This window comes from Cyanistes caeruleus, chromosome 2 (genome assembly GCF_971803275.1).
Source record: "Cyanistes caeruleus chromosome 2, bCyaCae1.hap1.1, whole genome shotgun sequence".
NCBI lineage: Eukaryota > Metazoa > Chordata > Aves > Passeriformes > Paridae > Cyanistes > Cyanistes caeruleus.
This window is the reverse complement of record NC_141702.1, coordinates 21,012,245-21,033,466: the sequence shown is the minus strand read 5'-3', so window position 1 is coordinate 21,033,466 and position 21,222 is coordinate 21,012,245. Positions and strand designations below refer to the sequence as shown.

General features: G+C 43.6%; 1 protein-coding gene across 1 annotated transcript; it reads right to left on the bottom strand.

Annotated features, from left to right (window-relative positions):
- Window positions 1-416: 416 nt before the first annotated feature.
- On the bottom strand, window positions 417-20,925 carry KBTBD11 (kelch repeat and BTB domain containing 11). The gene is made up of 3 exons (XM_086876022.1): window positions 20,531-20,925; window positions 6,538-6,669; window positions 417-6,098 (listed from the first exon to the last, which is right to left on the bottom strand). Exon 3 carries the CDS (start codon window positions 6,021-6,023, stop codon window positions 4,251-4,253), a length of 1,773 nt encoding a protein of 590 aa, XP_086732148.1. The 5' UTR covers window positions 6,024-6,098; window positions 6,538-6,669; window positions 20,531-20,925; the 3' UTR covers window positions 417-4,250.
- Between the last annotated feature and the right edge of the window lie 297 nt (window positions 20,926-21,222).

The window sequence follows — 21,222 nt, the reverse complement described above, 5'->3', positions numbered from 1 at the left end:
CTCATACTATTGGTAACAGCCAAACAGCTGCTCTGCTAAACCAGCACAAATCTGGTGTGCAAAATAACAGCAGAAAAAAGAGTAATTAATAAAATGCTTTTTATTACAACTGCTCAGCAGTACTACCATTTCCCCTTTTTAAGTTTCCCAGGAGCAATGCTACTGGGAAAAAACAAAAGCCCAAAGATAGGGTTCTGTCTTGATCTGGATTCATTCCAGCAGAAAACACGACATATCAGCCCAGACATAAAGCACCAGCACCACTGATAAGCTTTGTGATAATGAAGGGTAACACATCTATGGAACAGTCAGTGGAAACATGATGTAAATCAAGAAAAGCAATAGCCCACTCGTGATAACCAGTGGTAACTGGGAAACGGCACTCTGTGAGCCAATCAAACAGCACAGGAGAGGTATGGCTTTCATGTGAGTAATTTATTCTCTTATCACTTCAAATTTTACCAGGTATTTATTTACAAAGAAACTTTCTGTGGACAGAATTTACATCAGTGACTGCACAATTTTAGTCATTACTAGGGTATGACTAACATCCTCCTCATGTCGCTCAACAGCGCAGGTTTTGATCAAACAGGGTTATTCTTCTGCCACTTTTTACTTAGTTTCAAGTGTAAACAGACTTTGTACACATGCTTTTGCTGCAATTAAGATTTCTATTTCATGGAACCAGTTAATAGATAGAAACAGTAAAGTTTCATCTGTTAATAGCATTTCTTTATTGAAATTGGAATTTAGTTTTAGATTCAATGAAGGCTTTAGGAATTTCATTGAAATGAATTTTTCACTGAAAAATTAGGGCTACTATCTCTCACATGTCCCATTGAAATGGGAGGACTTTAAGATTCAGGGGGAAGAACACCAGCAGGGCAGACTATGTCTCTCTAGCTAGTCTCAGATCACTCAGTGAGGATGACTAACTTGATTTGTGAGACTTTTAGCCAATTAACATACAATGCAAAATGCATAAATTTTTAGAGATCACGACTAGCTCCAAGAGTTCCTTTAGTCCATTGACAACCAGAGGGTGGGAGATGTGAACTGAATGCTTGCAGGCTAAGAAAGCACACACAGATCTCTGTGCTCCTATGCAAACATGGTAGACTTCAGGCTACTCTAGATAAAATGTCTGTTTTAAAAGCAAAACATATGCAAACAAGATTTGAGGGTGGCCTGGCCCTTTGGTTTGTACCTAAATTAAACCCTATTACATCAGTGGTTTCTGGATATCCCACTTGGTAGGTAGGTGTGGAACTGCCCTAAGCAGTTCCAAATGGGTGGAGGGGAACTGCTCAGCAGCTCCACATGTTAAAGAGACAGTTGTTGCTAGGTTTAAGTAAAACTGTAGGGTTCTGGAATGACAATTGCAGTCTTTAAATGCCTGAAGACTATCTAAATTCTGGTTTTAGCATCCAAGTTTGGTGGGGGTGTTTCTTTGTGAAGATATAACTGGGGGAGAAAACAATTCTCAGCAAACCTGCCTTAGGCCTACCAGGGAGGAAACAGAGGCCACAAAGTAGGAAATCTGGCTAGAAACATGCTTTTGCTGTTAATCATCAGGCTGTGACTACGCAGTGTACAAAGGAAACAGGTTTGATAGACAGCTACTAATGAAGGCCAGACTCTCCCGTCTCACCGTTTGAACAGTGAAAGCAGGTAAGCACTTGATTCAACTTTTTTTTAAAATAGGAGCTAGCAAAAACACAAACCACTGCAGGTTTGTTGAACACTTAATACTGTAAAACTTACTTGCAAATGTATTTCTTCTTAGTGTACAGCAATAAATATTGGAGGAAAGGATATGGTTCATTCTATCTCCAAAGTTTGTGGATTATATTGTCACATCTTAAGTCATGGAAACTTCCCAAAACTCATTTAGAAGCATTTTCATGCATTAGCAGAATGAAAGTGCTTAATTAATGCTTAATTAATAGGAATGCAAAACCTGGCTTGATACCTCACTATGCTGTAGTATAAGAACTATACTACGTAAGTCTTTGAACTGTGAAACTGCATTGTATTGCAAGAAGACGTTTCCTTGTGTGTGTTCCTGGTGATGCTACTATTTTAAAATCTGGCCTAGCACTTATGTTTCTAGTTTAAGTATGCACCTAAGCGTTGCACTACACAGCTTGAAATACTTTCTACAGTTAACATAAAAATTATGCTGAAAGCAAATATGTAATTTTTATTTCCTGCTCAAGCTACAATGCCGTAATTTAATTTAGAGTCAGTATTTCCAAGGATTTTCGTCTGAAAATTAAATCAAATATTCTGAGAAGGATGTTAAATTCCACTGCACCAACCTGTACTGAGGCTAAGATAAATGTCACACTCCTGCCTGGCTGATGCTTTAATTAGCTCACTAGGGAACAGGTTCACTTGGCTAAGAACTTCTAGGACTGGACCACTGTTTTCTATAGAATGACTAACCAGATCAGCTGCATTAAAACCCTGTGCAACAACAATGAGAAGAGAAAAAAAAACCCAAACATTAAAGTGAAGGAAAGAAATATCTAAGAAGTTCACCATTCTCTTTTGTACAGATGGTGTCTCATAGGACAGAGCCTGCTGCCTTCCTTTGGAACTAGCAATTATATGTAAGAATGCTAAAGTCCTATTTAACAAAAACATCTTAATAAAACATAAAAAGATCTGCTTTTTTTTTTGATGCAAGGTCCCTATGTCTTTCTAAAATATGAATCTATACTAGAGCTTTGAGTATAAACAATTCTCTTCCACAGTCCACTTGAGTTCCATGCTGAATATACAGCAATGTACCAGCAAAAACGCAGGTTCTTTTTTCAGAAAAGGTTTCTCAGTGATTTACCATAAAGCTAGAACATTTGCCTTGCCTATTTTTTTTTTAAATATAAAATGTATAAAATAAATGTGTGTGCCCTTTTCAATATAGTCTGTCTGCGTAGACATTTTATGTTTTCCAGTTCTGAGTAACATGACAAAAAGTGTGCTCCAACTTTCCACAGGCAGGAAGAAGTTTTGTATGGTTTTGCCTCATTTGGATGCTGCCCCACAAACAGCACTCTTGGGCAGTTTAGAATCACAATGACTGCGTACGCCATCAGCACGTACTGCAATTAACAAGAACTTATTGATTACAGCAATCATTAGTTCAAAATAAATAAAGCAGTCTCTCAATCAAAAGACAGGGAAGTAACATCATACTAGTGGCACAATATTATAAACATGTGTAGCACATTTCTATTTTCCATGTCCCCTTTTGATGGTCTTGAAATAAGTGGGAAAGGCCTTTTGCCACAGGTTGGTTTAGGTTAACCTTCCTTGACCTGCAGTCAATTAAAGAGCACACAAAGTACAAAGTTTTTCCCCAGTTCTAGTGTCATACATGGTCATGTCAACTGGTTGCAGTCTGAACAGCTTCAGTTCATTTTTAATTTAAAATCTCTGATCATAAAAAGTAATAAAACAGTATTTTTTCATACAGAAACCATTGCCTTTTCAAATAAAGAACATATCAGTATTTCATATCTACCACAAAATGCCACATTTTAAAAAGGTGGCTTGACTTTTTTTTTCTCTTTTTTGCATTCCAAGTTAAACATGTGGCACACATTTGTGTTACTTAAAACATTAAGTTTGGTATCTGTTAAATCATCTGTGGTTGAAATTCCTGGGACTAATACAGTGCCACAGCTTCCTTACACTGTCTAGTGCACCAGAAATGAAAGGCTGTGATGGAGGCGTTCTTCCTATACTTCTTAAACACAGGAAATAGTTGGTTTAACATGAAAACAAATGCAGCTAAACTATGTTGCCAGCAATGTTTATCCCTCAGTAACATCCCAGAGGAGAAAAAGCCACAAATGACAGAAAATGCTCCAGCCCAGGTTGCAAGTATGTGTAAACACACAACCAACACTAATGTCCCATTATGACACTCTTGTAGAGAATATTTTAAAAATCCAGGTGTAAAAACTTTTTTCTCAGATTGGGGATTGGCACAAACATAATCCAGAGATTATCCTTTATAGCAGCTTTTACTTTTGTGTGCTTGGCATTTCACACAAAGCACAGCAAACATGAGAAGAATTACAACTGAGTTAAAACCAGCTCATGATCTTGAGAGCAGAGCAGAGGAAAGGGCAAGTCCCTTTTCTCCGCAGACACAAGACAGTGGGTCTCCTCTGTCAATGGGAGTTTGTGGATCTGCCACCCAACTCCCGCCACAGGAAGCCAGAGCCAGGCTGGCCACCTCACAGTGGGAGGGAACCCTCCTGGTCCCCGGTTTTGTCCAGCCTCTCAGGCAGGGTAAGCACGAAGGGTAGGAGGACACCCTTGACATCTAAGGGAGCTTTAAGAAGCTCCCTGTCAAAGGTGCCCTTGAGCCCACCATCTGCTTCCACCTCACCGTCCTGGGCTACGCTGAAGCGAAGGGTGCCAGTCCGGTTGACGCAGTAGATGGTGTTGCCCAAGGGGGCACAGCGGAAGGGCTGGATGGGGCCACCGCTGGGCCGCAGGCTGGCGCACTGGCTCCAGCACTTGGCCACTGTGTTGTACCGGAAAACTTCAACACCACCGCTTGTCCCACCACCTGTGCCCTGCTCCCCACCACGGCCACTGCTCACATCAAAGCGGTAGATGAAACTCTTGAAGGCCACCATGTCAGCAGAGCGCCGGCGGCTGCTGTTGTAAGGGCACTCCTGCCACTCGTCACGCTTGGGATCATATTTGAGCAGGCGATAGAAGAGGGAGCCTCCTGACACATAGATCTCCCCGTTGCAAGTGGTGGCCTCGTGAGCCACAGCGAAGGCACCCTTGGGCAGAGGTGCCACAGGGCTCCAGCGGTCGGCCCGTGGGTCATACCTTTCCACAGTGAAGAGGCACTCGCCCCCCACAGCATAGAGGTAACCATCCAGGGCCAGCAGCTTGAGCTGCGAGCGGGGCTGAGCCAGCGGCCGCACCTGGCTCCAGGTGTCGGTCAGGGGGTTGTAGCAGAAGACCTTGTCGGAAAGGCGGGCCCTGGGTTCGCTGCCCACCGGCCCTGTCACAATGCCCCCTGCCAGGAAGAGGTAGTTGTGGAGGACACACATGGCGCAGCCCTTGGCATTGGCCTCCTCGGGCAGGCGCGTCAGCACCCTCCACTCGCCGCTGGCTTCCTGGTAGCAGTAAATGAGGGAGCCACTCTCCTCCAGCGACACAACTGAGGAGGGACTCTGTGGCCGACTGCTCTCGCGGCTCTGCGGCCGGCTGCCACCACCCGGCCGCTCGAAGGCGTCGCTGACCTCGGCCACCAGCAAGCAGGGCCGGCCGGCATCCATGCGCTGCTGCAGGATGAGGTCCCGCTCAGCGCCACTGAGGCGGCCGTAAACGCTGGGCTCCCGCAGCACCTCCAGGTAATGGTCGCTCATGAAGCGATAGGCAGCCTCCCGCAGCTCGGCCAGCCGCTGCTTCTTGGCCAGGCAGAGGAGCTGGTAGCAGTTGCCGAGGCAGAGCTGGGCGCGCATGGCCTCGGCGGCACAGTGCAGGGCACAGGGCATCTGGAGGACGCGGGCGCCGCTCACCACCTCAGCCAGGTTGTCGTGCCGCACCTCGCCCATGCGGGCCGTGTACACGTAGTCGATGAGCAGCCGCAGCGCCCCGTAGCTCACCCCCTTCACCCGCAGGACGTCCCGTGAGGCGCGGGCACGAAAATAGTCACTCTTGGCCGCCAGCACAGACTTGTGCGCCCGAATGCGGCGGCCCGACACCTCGATCACCAGGTCGGGCTCCTCCGGCGGCCGGTCCCGAGGCCCCACCACCTCCTCATCCTCCTCCTCCGGCTGGCAGGCGGCGTTGTTGATCTCCCACTGGCTCTGCACCACCCGGCCGCCGGCCGCGGGCGGCTGCGGCTCGGCAGCGGCGGCGCTGAAGCAGAGGGAGGAGCTGAAGCCGCAGGGGGCGGCCGGCGTGGGCGGCGGCGGCGGCGGGGGAGCGCCGTTCGCGGCCCCGCTCTCCTCCTCCTCCGGGGCCGCGCCGCTGCCCTCCATGGAGCCGCGCTACCTGCGGCGGCGCCGCGCCTGCTCCGTGCGGAACGCTGCCGGCCGCCGAGGCGCGGCCATCACCTGCGGGACAGACCCAAGAGCGCTCAGCATCCGCGCCTTCCTCCGCTCCCCCGGCTGCTTCCCCCCACCCCGCCTCTCAGGATTAGTATTCGGGGCCGCCGCTCTCGCAGGCGGGGCCGTCTCTGATTTCCGGGGCTAAACCGCGGCTTCTCCTTTGGGATCTACCCTGCAGCTCGGCCGCCTCCCGCTGCTAACTGCACTATAGCTCAGCCCCCGAAAACCTGAGCTCTATTGGTGGGACGTGGGATCGCCCCGACGTGCACCTCAACAGCCTGAAAAGCAATTCTGGTTTTCCCGTTGCTCTGCAGAAATTTTAAGCAGTCTGCAGGCACTGCAGTCCTTTTCATGACACCTGGTCCCTACGCTGCGCTGGGTGACGAGCAAAAAGTCTCCTTTAACGGCAGACACTTAGAAGTACTATCATCATGTATTCATTCACCTTGTGCAATTATTTCAGTGGAAGGCTGAGGGTGCAGTCTCTTCTGGAAGGCGATTCCCCACTAGCCAAGTTCGCCTTTGCATGACCTTCGGGAAGTTTTCTTCGTATCAGTGCTCCTCATATGCATTCCCCCTGTTTAAAACAAAGTGTGAAAAGATTAGTATTTTTAAAATCTTTGCTCTTTTTAGTCAGAAGTTTGAGTGCGTTTAAGTTGTCTCCTTTAATAATATATCTAGAGTATCTTAAAGACACTGTAAGAATGCTAACAATCCTAGGTGTTTATGAAACACATGGAAGTATTTTTTCTGTAGTTGGGATGAGCAATCTCGCATTTGTGTAGCAGCATATGTAGCTGCAAAGCACCAGCAAAGTGTTAATCAGACTTAATAAGATTGCTTCATGTCTTTATTCAAAGATTTATAGGTTCTGTTAATAAAAAGTAGAAGCGAGGAAAAAGAAAATCACAATAGATAATTAGAACATGCAGTCTCCTGTGGGAAAAGGCAGGATACAGGGGAGGCATAGCTGTAAGTAGGTTAGTCCATGTCAGCACAATCACCACTCAGTTGTACCTTCATTTCATAAATATAGTTTTTAGAATTTAATGGCGTGCCATTTCTTTGCCTCATGTTTGTTTATGAATTTCCCAGACTTGGAACCAAGCATCAAAACTTGGTATAAGTTTTCATGAGTGATGCATAAGAATTGTCTAAATGTACTTAATCTAATTTAATAAGTATCTGCATCCCTGATGCTATTTTTAAGGAGGTTATTAATTTCCATTAAAATCCCTTTTGTCAGTTTTTTCACAGTCCTCAAGGAACATTCATTTCTATGTAAAGTATGCACTATGGCTTCCTTTCAGCAGACATGATTCATTTACCCTGTTAAATTAGCATTAGGGAGATCTAACTTTTTAATTTTTATTTTTCTTTTACTGAAAGCATAATTGTAAGTGACATTGTCTGGAAACCCCTGACGCAGACAGGAAATCTAGAAGCTCATACTTGCAATGCAAACTTACTTAAATGACAGTATTAGTATTCCATCATGGCTTTTTATTTTGTGCACTTGACCGATAAAGGGCTTTCTACTACATTTGATCACATTCAGTTAGACTGAATCAATGCTAAGGTTTGGGTATTGGAGAATTTCAGACCATTAACAACAGCATTTTAAAACTTAATAGAATGAGTAGATTTTACCAACTTTATATTCCCCATCTGAGTGTTTAAAAATCTGGCACTTAGGAACCTTCTGTGACTGTATGAACTTTGGCTACCTTTAGTGGCAGACTTCCTGCCGTCCAAACTCTGTAGGTCAAGCTTTACTGAGTTTTCTGTGGTTTTAACTCGACAAGAAGAAATGCAGTGATCTATATGCATGCTCTGTGGGCCCATGGAAGATGTACTGACTCATTAACTACTTAAACTGGGCAGCATCCCTGTTGATGTGATTATGCTTTCTGAGTCTTAACAGTACACAGAGCAACTACTGTAACTGACAATATTCTGGCCATTCCTGAAACCACTTTTCCTAACTTCTACTTATGTACCCCCCTAAAAGAAGGGTTGAGTAGCTTCAGATAGTTTCAAACTATTGGTCTATGGCTTGATTTTGCAAGTGAAACTATAAAGGAAGAATGAAAAAGAATGCTATACCAAAAATTACAAGTATGGGTGATTAAATGTGACAAGTCAAAAACAGTAACTCAAATACCAGTAAGATCTCTCTATGGTGAAATATATTTCTTGCATTATGTCCCAAAGGAAAATCACCATTTTGAACAGAGTAGTTAAAACAATAACCAGAAAAACTTACCAACTTTCTCAGCTAATGGGAAAAAAAAAAGGTGAGATCCTCCTCAAGCACACACCGTAATTGTATCTTTTCCCATATTCAAATACCTGCTTAGTTTAGAAGTTTGATTTGACATATTTGAAATGTTATTGAGAAAGAAGACTGTAACAAACACCTGTGTTAACACACTACAACTCCTGTGAGGAATCTCAAGGAGAACGAAGGACTGATGGCATTGCTTGCTAATGGCCAGCAGCAGAATTCTGAAGAAAATTATCCTCTGGTATACCCAAAGCTAATTACCAAGAATATGATTAATTTCATGCAGAGCATGAGAAGGACTTAAATCAAAGTACCACCCGCAATTAAGGCAACAAGGAACTATATGGGGAAGCTGAAGACTCAGAAAAGCTGAAGGAGGGTTTGGAGGATTATGTCAATGACAGCAATGACCATAACAGCAATCTCAGCAGCTCTGTCTAGTTGAAAGCAAAATACAAGAATTACACAAAGATGAAGCTGGAAAAACGATTGAGAGAAGTTGTGGAACCTTTCCATTATTGAGTAACATGAATGATCCGAGTTAAAAGGTCATGGATTTAGTATGAAACAGAAAGATGCTGAAAGGGCCTGATGGAAATACAATACTCAGTTCCTTCTCCCTTCTTATCTTTCTTGTTAGTGATCAAAAAGTTGTACTGCTGTTCTGGCAACACAGAATATTCAAAAAAGTACAGAACTGCAGAAGATACTTGATAGCTGTGATGAGTCAGAAGAATCTGACCACCCAAAGATCTCATCTGGCTTAAAATAAACTTGGTTTTAACATTTTTTCTAAACTCACAAACAGGATAGGTACTGGAAAAGGAAGCACACTACTGAGAGTATATGGTACCTACGGACTGAGGTTACCTTTTATACTGGGGACTTTTAAGTCAGAAGCTGAATTACTTGGTCTGAAAATGTTTTCATTATCATGGGTTTGGTCTAGGGATGATGTAATGTTAATGGACAGAGGAGCTGCCAACAAACATGAACTGTATTTACAGACTTGGCAATGACACACAATATCCTGAATGTGTGGCCCCAACCTCAAATGCTGTGAGACATTGCTCAAGTAACAACACAGATAAGAAGGCACAGTTTTTCTGACAGAGAAAGTGTAATGAAGAGCTGCAGGTAAAGTTTCCTGGCATTGCATTCATTTGGCAGTCCTTCTGATAAAATCCAATTAAATGCTTGTATTGAATTGTTCTCTCCTCGTTTTTTTTTGTGCAGTGCCAATAGCCTTTGATCCAAACCACCTCCTCTAGCAAGACCCACTTTCTCTGGGGAATATGTGCATCTGGGAAGAATTGGGTTACTTCTCTCCAGTTCACAAATGGAAACAGCTTTGACTCAGTCTCATGATAAGTAAAAGCAGTGCTTTCCCTACCATAAGCAACTCTAATTTATATAATCAGGCTATCCTCCCCAGGAGACTTACCAGTTCAGAAATGACAAAATGCCATTCTGCTCCACCTTAGTGAAGAGGTAAAAATGCTTCTATAAAATATAAAAATGCTTTTTATAAAAACTTGGACTTCCAAATTTTCACTTCAGTAGAAAAGTCCCTTGGGATAGGGCTGCCAATCTGATTGAGATGATTAAGGCGTCCAAAGAGGCAGGATCATCAAAAGAGAAAAAACAACCCTTATACTCATTTTAAAAACTAAACAATTACTTAAAAGTAAAACTGGCCAGGGTGAAGTGTAAGCAGAGTCAAGTGTAGAGTAGTTTGCATACTTATAAAAATAGTCTGTAATACTCTTTATCTCTGAGTAGATCTGTGAAATTTGGAGGGAAAAAATGTTTTCTTTGTAGATGGGGAAAACATCTGGAGCATAAAGATGCCATTTCTCTGAAAGGGCCTGCACTGCTTGGATTGTATTACAGATTTAAACTCTAAATCTTAACCACTTGATTAACCTCCTGTTTGTAAGAAAAAAGTACAACTGTCTTTCAATGTGCCACCTCAAGAAAAACAGCAGGAAAAATAACTCTTTCTCTCCCCTTTTTGAAGTTACGCACAATATAATACTAGTGTCTTGCCCTGACTGCTGGTTATATGCCTTTTATTGCCTTCACACTCAAGTGTGGATACAAATTTTGTCATCTCAAGGTACTGTAATTTTTTGACAATATATGTAATAGACATATGAATTGTTTTTTATTGCATAACTACAACATTTTTATAGAACCACAAAAAAACCTGAACATTTAAGAATTGCAGCTTATAACTACAGACCACACAAGAAACATGTGGACAGCAGTTCCTCATCACAAACTCAGAGGAAGAAAAGGCTGTGTGTGTCTGGGCAGGGAGGAAGAGAGAGGGGAAATAAGTCATAATAAAAATATTATCAAAAGGCTGATTAAATTGATATCATAGTTAACAAATCTAAACTAAAAATATAGGAGTTCTAAACAGTCATCACGACCAGCGAAAAGGTTTTCTATCAGTGATATCCTTAGAGACAAATATTCTCTAAAAAGGAAACTATCTTTTTGAGTTCCTTCCAGTTTAGACTCTTCAGAAATAGTTAGGGAGGAGTAGTGTCTCTGAGGAGTTCTCACAGAAAAAAGGAAGTAACGCTCCTACAAAAACAAAATCTAGCAAAGATTAAGTGCAAGTTCTCTCCAATATCCCTTAGAGTAAAGAAAGTCTAACAAAAAAAAAAGAACAGTCAGAAAAAAGTTTTGAGTGATTACAATACCTTTGGGAAAAACTCTAGGGCTGGTGTCTTTATCACTAATGCACTAAAGGTCAAGAAATAAGTATTGCATGGCAACACCATACTGTATATAACAAAACTTTTTATGCAGAATTGCTGCTAATTCTACACATGGCCTCACAGCTCCACTTCTAGATATAAAAGCATGTGGTCATGTCTATGATAAACTGAAGTTTGGTTGCTTTCATCATATCTGGGCACAGTTAACACTACATTGAATTGACAGCAGTACCAAACATACCAGTGTGGTGCTACAGTTGAAGGGACTAATGCAGTCCTTGAATGTGTGTACTGGGAAACACGGAGCACCCACAGGGAAAATATTACCTTTCCTCTACGGCATTAGTAGGTTTGCAATGGAACATGGTGGTTGAATTATGGAAGCATGTATGGACAAGGCTTTTACATTTTGGGAGTAGCATTTCAAAATCTGCGAAGACAGAGAAGAATACCAACTTACTTCAGAGACAAAAAAAAACCACTTCAGTGAGAGACTCAGAACAGCACTTTGCAAACAGACAAAGGCTTACTCCATGCTGCACACCAGCTCCCAAACAAAAAGGTGATCCCTAGCCTAGGCACCCTCTAACAGCCACATGGCTTTGGAGAAAAGGTGGCTTGTGCTAGTAGCCTGGAGAACTAATACAGCAAGCCTTAGTCAGCCTGAGAAATGCAGAGCTGACATTTCTTCAGGGCTTGGTATGTTTGCTCTGTGACTTGATGACTGTGCACAAGTGTAGGCACATGAAAATTCTGCATGCTGAAGGCTTTCTTAGGCTGGTGAAGAAACCCTAAGCAAACGAAGTGTAATGTAAACAAAGCAAAATATTTATGCTACTGAGGAGAAAAAAACAAGACTGCTAGAGCGTATTGTGGTTAATTATTTTTTACCATAATTGATGGGGAAAGTGAAGGATGGACTTAAGGAAATCTATAGAATAAAACCCAAAAAGTACATTTAGCTTAGGAGGATCCTGAGTGAGAAAACTGTCAGGGTATTAATATTCAAAGACAAAGAAGTATCCCATGGAGGAAAGTATTTTTATCCTGCCATATACTTCTGTCAATACTGGATTATGGTTCATATAGGAGGCAGGATGCTGGTCTATGTGGACATTTCATCTGACATAGGAAGATCCTTATTCTGATGTGATGAAAGGGATCTTGAATATGTGCTTTGCTGGAAGGCACTTCAGAAGCAAGGGTAAATAAAATTTGACAGGAGCAGACTAGTTGATCTAGAAATCCTTTCTGACCTTAAATTCTGGAAACTGCCATACACCAGAAGCACTGACTAGAAGCAAAGCATCAGCTTGTGAAGATTAAAAGCCTCATTTAAGCATTAGTGTGTAATGTACTGTAATGTGGTAATGTTGACTGTAGAAATGCTTTTCTGTATTAAACTGTATTGTCAACTAGCTGCAAACATGTTCAAAGTCTCTACAAACACTTTGGCAATGCTGGTATTAACAAAGAAGGAGGAGATTTTTGAAAATCAAAGTAGAGTCAGGCTTGGTTTTGCATTCTAGAACAGCACTTGATCTCCACAAATGCACTGCACTCTTCCAACACATCTGCTCTGTACTGCATTTAATACAGAAGATGGAGCAACATTTTTGGAGGAAATAAAATTCCTGCTCTAAGATAAAACTGGATTTTGCTTTTTATATCATTATGTAAAAGACATACAGATTGAAAAGCCCAAAGCACCAGAAATCTGCCAAAATATGTCACCATTGTGCTTGAGAAAGACTGAATGTGAGAGGTAACAACAGACTTCGAAGGGAAGCAAACAGTCCCACTTTTCTGAGACTTATACTTAGGAAAAGAAAGTAAAACTTCTAGAGAAGGCAATAATGAAAATACTTTTCTTCCCAGACAAACTTTAGATCTGGTACTTAAGAGAAAAAATGCCCCACTTTTAGAAACTAAACAGTTTCACTGATTCATTGACTAGGTGACGCTAAGAAAGGCAGAGGTCCTTTAGATACATGGTGAATAGCATCCTTCTCATTTTTGGAGATCACACATGGTTTCTTTGCCTTGATTCTTCTTCAAACTTAAGGTTCACAGTCATTCTAGCTGCAACCAAGCAGCATTACAGGTAGTAACCAACAACATTACAGGTAGCTTGATTTTAAGAAAAATTCCAGTTCCTGCAGACATTGTCTCTACACAGACTTTGGACTGGATTCAAATACAGAGAAACCTGCCACGGTGCTAAACATGGCAAAAGGCTGACTGTGAGGGCAGGTTTATCTGGCAGCTGGCAATGCAGCAAAGATATAAGACCTAAGACAGCCAGATCAGATAGCAGAGCAAAACCTCCAGCATGACAGCCCTAATCTGAAAAAAGGAAAGAAATCAGCTTGCACAGGCTTCTCTCTGCCATGGCAGAAATGCTGCTGGAACACTTTGCTGTAGGTCCTGTAACTGTGACATACTAGGTGACTCACAGGAGTTTGACTGCTTTTATTTAATGAAAATCAAGGTGGATAGGCATAGGGCTATATTCTTGCACAGAACTGATCTGTGGGTGGGATGCACCTCCCAGCTCTCCTGAAAGAGGGGCCAATGCTGTGTGTCTGAGCTGCATTGCACAGCAGTGCTGATCTACCTGTAACCAGCTCCTGGAAAGAAATCTGGAACGTACACACAGTTTCTGCACATATATGCATGGGTGGTTACAAATAGGTGCCAACTGATTTGGATACTCAAAAATCAGAACATGAGAGCTACCAAGGGCTAGCCAGGAGAAAAATACCAAAGACCATGGTGACGAAGTGCTTAGCTTGTGCAATCAGGGAACTTTAATTCTTGCTTTGAGTGTCTTGGTCCAGAATCCTCTGCAAAATAAACCTAAATTACTTTCAAATATAGCAGTACTGACTCTTGCTGCTACTTTGCCTTTCTGTACAATAATTAGAGCTCTGACCAAGGCCCATGGGAAACCTGCCACTACCCCTTCCCTTTGCCTAACAAGACTAAAACCCCTGAATATCAACCAAGTGCCCAAACCATCAAGTCTATGAAAGAAGGGTTACTCTCCTTCAGACTAAAACAGTATTACTTTTCAGAGAAACTATAAATAATGTTATTGAGGGTGAGGAAGAAGAATCCTGGGTTCTGCTCCCTGCCAAAAGTGAAGTTTCAGTACTTTTTCTCATTGCCTTTAGCAGGTCAGGGTTCAGCTATGTTGGCTGGAGATCTAAGCCATTCTGGTTTATGCTAGGATTAAAAAACACTTCCGCTGATTCTCAAAGCAGAAACGCATGCTTCAGTCATAGGTACTTTTGTGGCAAGCTATTTGATATTTACTATCAGGAATACCTGTAGGCTGTCAGCCCAGATTTCACCAAACAATGGAAATGCTTTTAGCAGCAATGATGCAACTGAGGGCTTAGCAAAGTCTGCAATGACTTTATGTAATTGGAATTAAACAGAGAAAGAAGAGAAAATTGAGTATAATGCATGCTGTTTACACTAATAGAATCTAAAACTTGCTGACCACTCTTGACACAGAAATAAAATAGGTTTCTATTAAAATACTCTTATTTTCATGACCTGACAATTTCTGCCTTGGATGCATAGCATTTTTTACTAATATGTGGATTTCATATGGTGAGCCTGAGTATTCAGGCAATAGTTTTCTGGCACTAATTTCTCTGACTAAGCTCAACTTTTACATCAAGAATTTAGAGCAGGCAATTCAGTATCTCCCACTATAATGATTTTTTCCATTGAACAAGGCAGACAGGTGTCTAAATTAAAGGGAAAGAAAAGATTGCCTGGTTATCTAATCTTATTCCTGCAAGAACAGACCAAAGAATTTTACTCCAGTACCAAGCCAGTAACTTCTGGATGAATTAGGTCAAAACGTTGCTCTGCTCAGATCATTCATCTCACATCTATTCGGTTTCTCAGTTTTGGCCAACGGCCTTGATGGAAAAGCAGGTGTCAAATAGATCATCCTAAATACCTTGAAGAAATGTACATTCTGCTTTTCACTTTTGAATTCTCTTTCCCCAAAATGATCTTTTCTCTTTCTGAAGAGACATACAGACTGGCAACACAACCATGAAGGGTGATGATGATCACAGGACTGTCCCATCTGCTTTTGGACTTTTTGACACAGAGTAGAAGTAAAGATTGTAGTATGTCTGACTAATCTATGATTCAAACTTGTCATTTTCAAGTGCTACAGAGTAAAGGGTTGCTAATGCATGCAGTTAAATATTTAGTCACAGTGCTATCCTTGAATTTATTAATTTGCAACCTGGACAGAGCTGTACGGCCAGGATCCAGAGTAAGAACTAAGACTTTTACATCAGAATGCACGACAGAGAGATGCTTGGTTTTATGGTTATGATTTGGGAGGTGTGAAAAGAAGCTTAGATTCAGGAATTCTGGTTTGGGGTTCTTATCATTTAGAGATTTTGATGTTTCAGTTAAAAATCTAAACTTTGGTTGCTTCTGACTAGAAAGATTTTAGATACACATCAACAAAATCTTAAAGCAAATGCTGAGGCTTTTCAGCCATTGTCATGTGAAAAGCTGCCTGATTTTGGGGGTACAATCCAACTATTTATTTCCCATAAGACTGCAAAATGTCTTGGCAGAAATACTGTCCAGCTATGGACTAACAGATTCTTCCAACTCTCTTGCCTGTCTCAAAGGTCTTCTATCACAGAGAATGAGTGGTACAGACCTCATCCTGAACAAGAAGCAACACTAGTCAATTGTATCACATGAATGCACATAAACAGTCTTTGCCCTCATTCTCCTGTATCAAAATTTAAAACTTATTGGGACACATGGCACTGACAAGCTCCAAAGCTCACACTACAATACACTCAAATGACATTTACTTTCACTGTTTCTGCATCTAATGTGGAAACCAAACTTCAAAACTCAAATTATCAATTGTTATTGAAGAAGTATGTTTGTGTACAGCTGACTTCCATGGCTTTGAAGAGAACAAGGCTTGTGCTAGTAGCCTGCAACTAGAAACAGACACCTAAGTTTCACAGAGAATTTTGATAAAGCCAGAGTCTGACATCACTTTAAATCCCAACCCCACTGTAGTCAAGGACATTTCCCATTAACTTCATGAGCATCTGGATTTCTTACACTGTTGTACTGGGTTTGCATGGCAAAGTTTTGGCAGTGGGAGGGCTGCAGGGGCGGCTTCTGTGAGAAGCTGGCAAAAGCTTCCCCATGTCTGATAGAGCCTGTGCTAGCCAGCCCCAGGACAGACCCTCCACTGGCCAAGACAGAGCCCATTAGTGATGGTGGTATTTCCTCTGGGATGATAGAATTAAGAAGAGGAAAAAGCTACTGCACAGGAGCAAACTGCAGCCAGAGAAGACAGGAGTGAGAGTATGTGAAAGAAACAGCTCTGCAGGCTCCAAGGTCAGTGCAGAAGGAGAGGGAGTAGGTGCTCCATGCGCTGGATCAGATTCCCCTGCAGCCCATGGTGAGGCAGCTGTCCCCGTACAGTCCATGGAGGTTCATGGTGGAACAGAGATGTGGAGGATCCCACACTGGAACAGGTGGATGCCATGACACTATGGGAAGCCCACACTGGAGCAGATTTGCTGGCAGGACTTGTGACCCCACAGAGGACCCATGCTGGAGCAGTCTGTTCCCAAAGGACTGTACCCAATGGGAGGGACTCATGCCGAAGCAGTTTGTGAAGAACAGCAGCCCATGGGAAGAACTTACACTGGAGAATTTTGTGGAGAACCTTCTCCTATGGGAGAGACTCCTTAGTGGAGCAGGAGAAGATTGTGAGGAAGAAAGAGCAACAGAGATAACATGAACTGATCACAATGCCCAGTCCACGTTCCCCTGTACCATTGGAGGAGGGGGAAAGGTAAAGAATTCAAGTGTAAAGTTAAGCCCAGGAAAAAGAGAAGTATGGTGGAAAAATGTTTTTAAGATTTGGGTTTATTGCTCATTATCCTACTCTCATTTCCCTAAGTCGATTCTGTCTTGATCATAACAGTAACTGGTGAGTGATAGCTCACTGTGCTTATCTCAAACACACGGCTTACAATTTTATTTTCTCTCCCCTGTCCAGCTGAGGAGAGGAGTAATAGAGCAGCTTCAGTAGGCACGTGGCATCCAGCCAGGGTTAATCTACCACAACTGTACAGACACATGTAAACGGTAGCTTTTTTTTTGAACTAAAGCAATGCAGGGAGTTGCAGTAAAAGGAAAGATGAAAGAAAGCTACAGGATAAGAGAAAAACTCTCCCATGAACAGATTTGTCTTTGACTGACAGAATCAGAACATTTGTTGTTCACAAGCCACTCCCATAGCGAAAGGTTGGCTTTTAGTTCTTACTAACACCTAAAATATGGGTTGCAGAAATAATAGTTCATTTCCAGAATTTAGGGCCTTTTTTTTCAATCTACGTACAAAAAACGGGGAAAACAGAACTGCTTCCAAGAAAAAAAAAAAACAACAAAACTATTGTACAACTCTGACAGGTTGATAGTTTGAAATGATTCAGAAGTCCAGGAGCCTTCCAGCAGTTAGACACCCACAGCTGAGATGCAAAACTTACCTAGGTCTTTATGTACTCCTGGAGGAGTCAGTGTCCAGAAAAACAAGAAAGAGCTGTGCTAATCATGAATGCATAAATGTAAAATAAATTCCAATTAATGCAAATCATGTTGTGACAGACAACGTAACAGCATGGAAGATGCTTGACCAACATATGTTGATTCATCCAGGATGATTGTGGTTTCTGGAATGTTTCCGAGTGAGTTAAAAAAGGCTGTCAACCTGTCTGTTTCAGCCAGAGGCACGGCAGTGGCAGCTTGTGAAACATCACACCTGAAAAGCATTTATGTGACACATCTTTCTTCTCCCCCAACACACAGTGCAAAATCTGTGGAACCATTAGATTTTTTTCTCGTGCTTGTTTTGCACTAAATAAACTGACTTAACTAATCATGAATTCCTGCCATCCTCGTTGATGAGGTATAAGAAAAAAACTGGGAATTACCAAATGTGTAATTCAGAACAAAAAACCCCAGCAAGCTCTTGTTTGCATTAACACTCAATCCCCCATATACAATACTGACCCAGTCTTGTAATCCTTCCAAAGCCAAAGCTGCCAGTTAGCATCCAAGGAGCATTTTAGGATGAAGAAAAGGGTGCAGCATTTCCAGCTAATTGGTCCTGATCCTACAGAGAGTTACACACAGATTTAAACACTCTGTTCACAGGACCAGCCCCACTTGTAATGCCAACATCTGCAGTGTAAACTGAGTGCTTGCTTAATTAACTGCAGGAGGAAGGCAAAATCTCTGTCCATTCACTGTGTTGTCACATGGTGAAGAGTTCTGGCACAGGGAGTCAGGCAGGAATGTATGGCCCAGGCTAGGGAAAGAGCAGGGTCCCTTCTTGCTCAGTGAGAGTGTGCTCAGCCACACATCAGGTTAATCTGGTTGTCAAATCCTGAACTGCTATAAAGTAATTCTTCAGTGAAAGAAACTAATCATGCCTGCTCACTGACAAAACAACACTGAGAACAAACATGAAGCAGAAACAATAGATGATGACAATTTAACTGAAAAATAAAACACTAGGAGTAAAAATGTCATGTCCTGAGAAAGCTAATGAGATAAAATACAATTATAAGGCGCTCATTTTTAAAACAGGTATTTTCAATGACGTGAAGTGGTATAAAATGACTTCTCTGCTTCTGTTCAGAGGCAAGAAACAGTCTCCCAACTGCAATGCTGTATAATATCAATAGGGATAAACAGAAAAATCCCTGCAAAATCCACAAAGGATTCCACCAAGAAAAAAAAAAAAGGGTATTAAAAAAAAGTCTAATTCTACCTTAAAAGAAATTGCAGGATTTCCCTTCATGTTTTATTATACCCTTCTTCAGCAGTCAGCTGTCCCTAATATCCTCTTGCAACAGGACACTACAGAATGCTGAAACCCCTGGTAAATAGGATCCGGACGCAGTCATCTCACCACATCGTCGTCTCTATGGTAACCTAGGCCAGCCCTAAATACTATAATCCTGCTTTACCATAGTAAAGCCAGTTAATGACTTTCATTGAATGCTCTTGCCAAACAATGGTGCTCTAATATTTATTGACATTTCAAGTCTGTCCATCTCTTTGGACTATTTGTTATATTGAAAAGTGATGCAAACACAGCATTTGTAGAAGAAATGAAGCTACTACAGATTTTAGCCTTTTGATATTATCAAGATGCAGTCCTGCAAACTTCAGATCCTAAGTAACACCACTGACTTCAGTGGCACCACTGCCAGGAGCGAGTCCTGCAGAGCACAGAGGAGCTGGGGCAGGCACAGGAACTTGGCTCTTGGCATGTTCTCATCAGACAGTGCCATTAGCAGTGGATGACCAGAGCATCCCACTGGCATGCACTGGATGTCCTAATTAAAGAGTGAATAAATGCTGTGTGATGGGCCCTGGGAAGAGAACACAGAACAAGTAGGGTGGGCCAAACAGTTAAACAAGAGAGGAAATATTGCTTTGTCAATACTAGTGACAATTTAATTATTATTTTCCACAAACGTTGCACTTAATTCCTTTTTGGGAGACAGATGGTTAAGTCCCTGGAAAACAGAGCCCTTTTGCTCCTCAGATCATACAGAAGGATTGTTCTATTTTATTGCTATTCTATTTTTTATTGCCCTACTTTTTTTCCTAGCTTTTTGCTCCAGTTTTCTATTGTTTGGTTTAATTGCTGTGGAAAAGCTTTACAGAATATTATTATTATTACTAGAGGGTTTTATTTTTTCTTGATGGGTGAAAAAAGTTGGCTATAGGGTTTAATACTATCATTTTCTGTGCTACGTGTAAGTTTCGGTTCAGGAGTCTCCTTTTTGTTGCTTTAAAGAACCAGACATAAAAATCTACCTACAGAAATTCAGTACAAGTTCTTTTGAAGCATCTTTTACCCTGCAAAATCGTGCACGAGTAGGGCTCACCCAGGGCTTGCGTGTGCTTTTAGTAGGATGGGGTAGCACGCCATGAAGAATTTATAGCGGGAAGCAATCTCCTGCTGCTACACATCCCTAAACGTTAGTGTAAAGAGACACTTAGATTTTTAATAGGTCAGCAGGATAAAAAAAATAAAATACGCAGCCATCAGGGTTGGCTCCTCTGCGACATATGGACAAGGGATATGGAGATATGCCCGGCCACCCCGCTGCCCGAGGGAGGTGGATTAAGGGGGCCAGAGGAAAGAGAAAGAGCACGATTAAACCTGACAGCGTTTCAGAAACCCCACTCACACACACGCGGCTACCGTGGCTCCGCGTCGCGGTCCTCACCGCAGACCTCGGCAGATACCGGCACCAGCCCTCCCCGGAGGCTCCGCGTCCCCGGCCCCGCTCCCGCCCCGCTGCCTCCCCGCTCACCTTTCGGCGGCGGCCGACGAGCCCGGCACCGCTCCGGGGCAGCTCCCGCAGCGCAGCGGCCCCGGCGCCTCGCCCAGGCAGCGGGAGCGGGCGGGGGAGGCCGGGAAGGCGGGTGGGAGCGGCGCGGCGATGCCAGGCGAGGCAAATGGCTGAAGCGCAGGGGCCGGGCTGACGGAGGGGCCGGGCGGGCGCGGGGCCGCGCTCAGCCCCTTTGTTCGCCTGGCAGGCGGAGGGAGGAGCGGGCACGGACCTGTTGCTGCTGGAGGAGGCTACGGCGAGGGGCAGCGGCCGAGGCCGGAACGCCGCGGGATGCCCGCGCTGCCCCGCGGGGCTGAGGCGGGGCGGGCGGCGGAGCGGCCCCACCTGCCCGCGCTGAGGAGAAACTCCCCCCGTGTGGCGCCGGGCGGGGAGCGCCGGGTCCTCCCTCCCTCCCTCACCTCCGGGCGGGGCCGGGGAGCCGTGCCGGGGGTAAGCGGCGCCGCTCCCCCGCGGGAGGCAGGGCCGGGGGCTTTGCCGCAGGGGCCGCGGTGCAGCGCCCCGGCTGGAGCCCCGAGGGCCCGCGGCCCGGCACCGCCTGCTCGCTGCGGGAGGCGGCGGGGAGGCTGCACGGGGGAGCCTCCGGCTTATTCAGGTGTCTGCCGGCGGAGGAACCACGCCGTGGAGGCCAGGTGCAGTTGGCACCAGGGTCCCAT